Genomic DNA, 7,496 nt, shown 5'->3' on the forward strand with positions numbered 1-7,496 from the left:
AGCCCATCTTTGCATGAAATGTTCCCTTGGTATCTCTAATTTTCTTGAAGAGATCTCTAGTCTTTCCCATTCTGTTGTTTTCTGGCTTTCTTATCTCTTCTTGCTATTCTTTGGAACTCTGCATTCAGATGCTTATATCTTTCCTTTTCTCCTTTGCTTTTCGCTTCTCTTCTTTTCATAGCTATTTGTAAGGCCTCCCCAGACAGCTATTTTGCTTTTTTGCATTTCTTTTCCATGGGGATGGTCTTGATCCCTGTCTCCTGTACAACGTCACGAACCTCAGTCCATAGTTCGTCAGGCACTCTATCTATCAGATCTAGTCCCTTAAATCTCTCACTTCCACTGTATAATCATAAGGGATTTGATTTAGGTCATACCTGAATGGTCTAGTGGTTTTCCCTACTTTCTTCAGTTTCAGTCTGAATTTGACAATAAGAAGTTCATGGTCTGAGCCACAGTCAGCTCCTGGTCTTGTTTTTATTGACTGTATAGAGCTTCTCCATCTTTGGAGAAGAATATAATCAGTCAGATTTTGGTGTTGACCATCTGGTGATGTCCATGTGTAGAGTCTTCTCTTGTGTTGTTGGAAGAGGGTGTTTGCTATGACCAGTGCATTTTCTTGGCAAAACTCTATTAGTCTTTGCCCTGCTTCATTCCGTATTCCAAGGCCAAATTTGCCTGTTACTCCAGGTGTTTCTTGACTTCCTACTTTTGCATTCCAGTCCCCTATAATGAAAAGGACATCTTTTTTGGGTGTTAGTTCTAAAAGGTCTTGTAGGTCTTCATAGAACTGTTCAACTTCAGCTTCTTCAGTGTTACTGGTTGGGGCATAGACTTGGATTACTGTGATACTGAATGGTTTGCCTTGGAAACAGAGATCATTCTGTCCTTTCTGAGATTGCATCCAAGTACTGCATTTCGAGCTCTTTTATTGACCATGGTGACTATTCCATTTCTTCTGAGGGATTCCTGCCCACAGTAGTAGATATAATGGTCACCTGAGTTAAATTCACCCATTCCAGTCCATTTTAGTTTGTTGATTCCTAGAATGTCGACGTTCACTCTTGCCATCTCTTGTTTGACCACTTTCAATTTGCTTTGATTCATGAACCTGACATTCCAGGTTCCTATGCAGTATTGCTCTTTATAGCATCGGACCTTGTTACCAATCACATCCACAGCTGGGTATTCTTTTTGCTTTGGCTCCATCCCTTCATTCTTTCTGGAGTTATTTCTCCACTGATCTCCAGTAGCATATTGGGCACCTACTGACCTGGGGAGTTTCTCTTTCAGTATCCTATCATTTTGCCTTTTCATACTGTTCATGGGGTTCTCAAGGCAAGAATACTGAAGTGGTTGGCCATTCCCTTCTCTAGTGGACCACATTCTGTCAGATCTCTCCACCATGACCCACCCATCTTGGGTGGCCCCACGGGCATGGCTTAGTTTCATTGAGTTAGACAAGGCTGTGGTCCTAGTGTGATTAGATTGACTAGTTTTCTGTGAGTATGGTTTCAGTGTGTCTGCCCTCCATGTCCTCTTGCAACACCTACCATCTTACTTGGGTTTCTCTTACCTTGGACTTGGGGTATCTCTTGACGGCTGCTCCAGCAAAGCGCAGCTGCTGCTTCTTACCTTGGACGAGGGGTATCTCCTCACCACTGCGCCTCCTGACCTTGAACGTGTGATAGCTCCTCTAGGCCCTCCTGCACCCATGCAGCCGTCGGTCCTTGGACGTGGGGTTGCTCCTCCCGGCCACCACCCCTGGCCTCGGATGCAGGGTAGCTCCTCTTGGCCACTGCCCCTGACCTTGGACGTGAGGTAGCTCCTCCTGGCCGCCGCCCCTGACCTTGGACGTGGGGTAGCTCCTTTCGGCCGTTCCTGCGCCGTTGCAGCCTGGCCCTCTCAGCCGCTTGCCCCTGACCTCGGATGTGGGGTAACTCCTCTTGGCCGCCTCCTCTCGGGTATGGGGTCCTCCCAGCTTCTGCCCCTGACCTCTGAAGAGGGGCAGCCGCCTGCGGTAAATGATTGGTTAGGCTCTTCCAAAGCCAGCAAGTGACGGGAACTCTTTTTTCCTTAAAGTAAGAAATAATAGAGGTCTAGGAAGTTTTAGTGTAACATGTATTTACCCTGAAGGGACTGTGCTTCCAACAGTAATGTAAAATGCAGAGTTCACTTCTGTTTTTCACAGTGTATAAGTAATTTGGTGTGGGACAGAGGAGGGCCATGGTAGTGAGTATAAAGCTGTTGACGTCCACCATAAACAGGCTGTGTTTGAGACAAAGGAGGAGAAGACTCACTGTCTGCCAGGTGAGGCAAGAGCCACCTGGCAGCTGTAGGTTTCCTTTTAAATAATATGATAGAAGTCAGAAAATAAAAGTTTGCTGCAGAGAATAACTTCTGAGCTGTTCTTACTCAGAGTGAAACACATATTCTGTGTCCGGTTGTTATTTCCCCCCCTGGGAGGTTTTGTGAGGTTAATCAGTATACCTGTTGCGATGTAGTAGTGGTTATAATAGTAACAATTTTATATCACGGTACGTTTACCATGCAGTTTCATGTCTGGGGCTTTATTGCCTCTTAACCACAGCTCAGTGACGTAGCTGGTGGGTATGGGCCAGTGGGGGTGTCTCCATCCTGCAGTAGGTACCTGAAGCTCTTGAGAGACTTAAAGGTGATACAACTAATAAATGTTGGAGTCTATTTTCAGATTCAGGGTTTTATTCTTAAAATTCCATATACTTGATACTGCATTATCAAGCCGTAGGTTTACTCTGAGATTAATCATTGTGCTCTGGAATCATCTGGATGGAAAGGAAATGCAGATTCCCAGGTTACCACCTCCAGAGAGTCTAGTCTCTTCGTTAGGTCTGGGGTGGGGGGGCAGGCACCTCATTTTATAAATAAGCACCCTCTGTGTTGTAGATATTGTTGGTACTTTGAGAAACACTGCTTAAACTAAACCAACCTAGCTCTTAACATGCTTTACTCAGAGCAGAGAAGATACTGTTAAGAAAGCATTTTGGAATCCCCAAAGTGCTGTGCAAGTGTTGTTATTTCGGTCTCTACAAAATAGAACACATTTTTGCTGCATTATTTTCTTTTTTAAGTGAATAGCTTATTTATTACAGATGCTCACTCCATCCTTTTCCTCGGAGTCAAGTTTTAAATAATATAGTTGCATATATATATATAGTTGCTTGTTTTGAATACTTTGCTATAGTAATGATGTAGTTCCCTCAGACTGACACTATGCAATGAGGAGAAAGCAATGAGCCATGTCTGTATTTTACAAATGGAGAAATGGAACCAAGTTTCTTTGATCATAAGAGAAAGAGAAACAAAACTAGAGCTGGGAGTCAGGTTCAGTGCTAGATGATTACCTTCTTTATTAATTTATTAAGTTTATTCTTAAATAGTATTAGTTTTCTTCAGTAGAAAAATCATATGCTCTTAGAAAAGGACTTTTGTGTTTATGTGTAAAGTGAAATAATGCCATTCATCTTCACATATATGTTATGTTATTTTCACTTCTTTAGATGCTGTTGGCCATTTCTTGATGAAAATGTGAGGGTGAACTGTCTTAAATACAAAGGAGAACAGGAGTTTGCAAACTGTTTTTGTAAAGGACCAGAGAATAAGCAAATATTTTAGGCTTCGTAGGCCTGTGGCATCTGTCACAGCTGTTCACCTCTGCCCTTGCAGCAGGAAGGTGACCATAGACGATACTTAAGTGGGGCAGCATGGCTCTGGTCCAGTAAAATGTTATAAGCACTGAGATTTGAATTTGGTGGAATTTCCACATTACCATGAAATACTATTTTTTTTTTTTTACTTTTTCTCTCAACCATTTAAAAATGTAAAAATATGCTTAGCTCACAGGCCATACAGAAGTAGATGGTAGGTTGGATTTGATCCATGGGTATAATTTGCCAGCCTTTGATATTGGACAGCTATTTTCCTTTGAGAGGAAAGTTATAGATAATTGTGTACTGTAGAATCTCACCAAACCTTTTCAATGAGGTAGTTAGTTCCAAATGAGTAAAACAGGCATTCTGTTTGAAGGTAGGAGGAGCATCAGCCAGCAGGGGCTGAACAGGGCTAGAGCTGGACTGAAAGGCATTCTCGCACAAGGCAAGCTCTCCTGGCCCGTTGTTTCTCTTCCCGTAATTACGGAACCCGATGCAGGTTATGTTTGTGTTTTTAACCCCCTAAAATGGATGTTTTTCCCCTCGTAGGTACACAACAAAACATTTGAATGATGAGACTACCTCCAAGCAGATTAAATCCATGCTGCAATAACAGTTCTGGAAAAGCACCTGCTGTAGACAGAAGACAGTATTCTGCAGTGACTGAGAATGCACAGTTTTTAGTGATTGCAATTACTATCTCATTTACTCTTGCTTTTTATTTCTTTCCTCTGTTCCTCTCCCTCTTTTTTAATCATGTTCTTGATCTTAAGACTTCTTTTCTGTGCCAAAATCAGTAAAGTTATACTCTGAAGGGATATTGTCCTTTCAAACAGGCCATCTAAGGCAGCTAATTATGCATCGCATTGGGGTCTCTACTGAGAAAAATTCTGTGACTTGAACTAAATATTTTTAAATGTGGATTTTTTTTGAAAACTAATATTTAATATTGCTTCTCCTGCATGGCAAAACTGCCTATTCTGCTATTTAAAAACCCTCAATGACTTTATTTTCTACTGCCGCTTTTTTCATGTGCAGCCAAAATAAAAATGTTTAAATTAACTGTGTTGTACAAATGGTACCCAACACACACTTTTTTTAAATTAGTAAGACTTTTGTTTAAAGTTTTAAGTTTGCATTTTGACTTTTTTTGTAAGGATGTATGTTGTGTGTTTAACCTTTATTAACTAACGTTAAAAAACTGTGATGTGTGCGTAGAATATTACGTATGCATGTTCATGTTTAAAGAATGGCTGTTGATGATAAAATAAAAATCAGCTTTCATTTTTCTAAGTGTGGTGTGGTTTACTGATGTTTTGATTCTAGGTCTCTAGAGCTTTCCCTATGTGTATTTTTTGGAATGTATGTGTACAGTACATTTTTTTCCTTTTAGGGGAGAGCTGGGTATTTTTTTATTACTTTAATTGCTTTTAAAATCTTGCTGAGTACAACAAGACTAGTGGTGGTGGTGGTTTAGCCACCAAGTCCTTTTCTGACTCTGTGACCCTTTGGACCATGGCCTACCAGGCTTCTCTGTCCATGGGTTTCTCCAGGCAAGAATACTGGAGTGGGTAGCTATTTCCTTCTCCAGGGGATCTTCCTGACCCAGGGATCAAACCCTGCATTGCAGGCAGATTCTTTACCAAAAGATAAGACCTACTAATCTTGTCACACTTGACTTTTATCCTTGATGTATGCTTGCATGGATGTAGCAACAGAAGGGAAACTATACTTTTGCTTGAAGGGCAGTTCTCAGGAGCTGGAAGGTAGCAACTTGAAATAGTATGTGGAGGGAAGAACGGTCCTGAATACTGGGAGGAGAGAGAGGATACGACGGACTTCCCAGGAGAAACTGAAGGCCGCAGTGTCACTAGTGGTAGGAAACTTCATGTGATTATTACTTTAAGACCATAAATCTTAACCATAAAGTGTGCTAATGGCGCGAAGCTGCTTAAAGTTTGTCTCGTCCACCCATGCTGGGTTAAGGGTTAGGGTTATCTGGGAGAAAATCCCAGAGAATTCATCAATGTCTCTGGCTCACTAGTACCAGATGACCATGCCCACAGCCTGTCGTGATAGAATCCCGGCTCACCTCTCTGCCACCCACAGCCTGCTCCCAGCCAGGCTCAACTGCGTGCTGCTCAGATTGTTCCACTCAGTGTCACACTTGGGTCCCACTGGTCCCCGAGCCTGTCATCCCCTTCCTCCCTCACATTCGTCTGAGGAATAGCAGCTCTTGTCTTTGGAGGATCAGCTTGTGTCATCTCCTTGACAAAGCCTTGGGGATAACATGAGCCACCTTCCAATAAAGAGGATGTAAGGTTAAATAGTCCCCCTTCCCCGAAGGTAAGTCCACCTGGAACCTAGAGATGCCCCGTCATTTGGAAAAAAGTATTTGCAGCTGACATTAAGTCAAGGATCTGGAGTTAAGACCTTCCTGGATTACATGGGGTCCTAAACCCAGTATAAGAGGAAAAAGGGGAACTGGGCATGGCAAAGTCCATGTGAAGATGGAGGCGTGAGTAGAGGGAGCCGCGTGTCTGCAAACTGAGGGCCCAGAGTTGCCGTCAGTACTGGAAGCTGGGGAACTTTCTCCCAGAGAGCCTCGCCAAAGAAACCAGCCCTGCTGACTCCTTGGCTTCAGAATTCCGACCTCCAGGACTGGGAGAGAATAAACTTGGCTTGTTTTAAACCATGCAGTTGAGGCTAGTTAGTCATGGCAGCCCTAAGACTCTCACGCAAGTGTCTCATCCAACACTGCTGCCGTCCCACTGGACCACTTTCCTCATCACATGAAAAGAGCCTCGTCTGATGTCCCTTCAGCATCCCGAGGATTTTTCCCAGTACCTGGATCTAAGGAGGTGCCAAGTGTGAGTTCTTGAATGGATATAAATTAAAAATCATGTGGCGGAAATAGATAACAGTAGTAACTGCTGTGGCCTTTGCAGTTGATGTAGTTTGTCGTCTCCGCATCAGAGAACAAGTGGAAGTTTCTCTGAACCTCTGACTAGGCCTCAGCAAACTCCTCTACGAGCCAGTCCTGCCATCTATTTCTGTACAGCCTTTGAACTAAGAATAGTTTTTACATGTCTAAAAGTTTGGCAGAAGTCAAAACTATATTTTGTGGCGTGTGTAAAATACATGACATTCAAATTCCAGTGTCCATAAATGTTCCTGGAACACAGCCTCACTCATTTGTTTACATGTTACTTTTGGCTGCTTTTGCATTACAACAGCAGAATGGAATTCTTGTGACAGGCCATATGGCCCTCAGAAAGTTGACCAATCTCTAGTTCCAAGAACAGGTGTCTTTGAGAACGTCAAAGAAGTTGAGGTTGGAACCACGGAACAGCTTCCGTGTGTTGGAAGCTCGGTGCTACATCGTGTTATAAGGAGCCATCTCTGCTTCCAGAAAGTAGGTTTAGTTTGGTTTAGTATTTACTGTTCAGGTAGTAAGAAGGTCCGCTGAGTCTGATCTCTGTTCATGCCTATCCTCAGAATGAAGGGACTGGCCGTGGGCTCATCAGGAAAGAGGACCAGGATTTTATAATAAGCAGGTCTGCCGGGTGTGCTGGAGGGAGGGGTGACTCCGCTCTGTGCAGGTGAATCTCCTATCACTCTAAGCCTTTTACCCCCTCAACCTCTAAAACAGCCCGGTCCGTATTCCTTTACTCATCCGGTACCCCGGCCCCAGTGCCTCTTCCTTCACGGGGTAGTGTTGCTTCGTGTTTTATACCAGTGACACCCCTTGTGATGTGTTCTTCATCCTGTTTCTGCAGCCCCCAACCTATGTCTGGATGGGCAGAA

General features: G+C 43.3%; 1 protein-coding gene across 9 annotated transcripts in view; it reads left to right on the forward strand.

Moving 5' to 3' along the window:
• The window catches only part of FAM49B (family with sequence similarity 49, member B), a 124,687-nt gene extending 119,705 nt beyond the window's left edge, over nt 1–4,982 (forward strand). For all 9 annotated transcript variants that reach the window (XM_010844322.1, XM_010844323.1, XM_010844325.1 and 6 more), the window contains one exon: nt 4,239–4,982. In XM_010844322.1, coding sequence (XP_010842624.1) covers nt 4,239–4,302 — 64 coding nt within the window. In that variant the 3' untranslated portion in view covers nt 4,303–4,982. The remainder of the gene's footprint in view (nt 1–4,238) is intronic.
• Nucleotides 4,983–7,496: the final 2,514 nt, after the last annotated feature.

The sequence above is a fragment of the Bison bison genome, unplaced genomic scaffold, assembly GCF_000754665.1.
Source record: "Bison bison bison isolate TAMUID 2011002044 unplaced genomic scaffold, Bison_UMD1.0 scf7180017864199, whole genome shotgun sequence".
Lineage (NCBI taxonomy): Eukaryota > Metazoa > Chordata > Mammalia > Artiodactyla > Bovidae > Bison > Bison bison.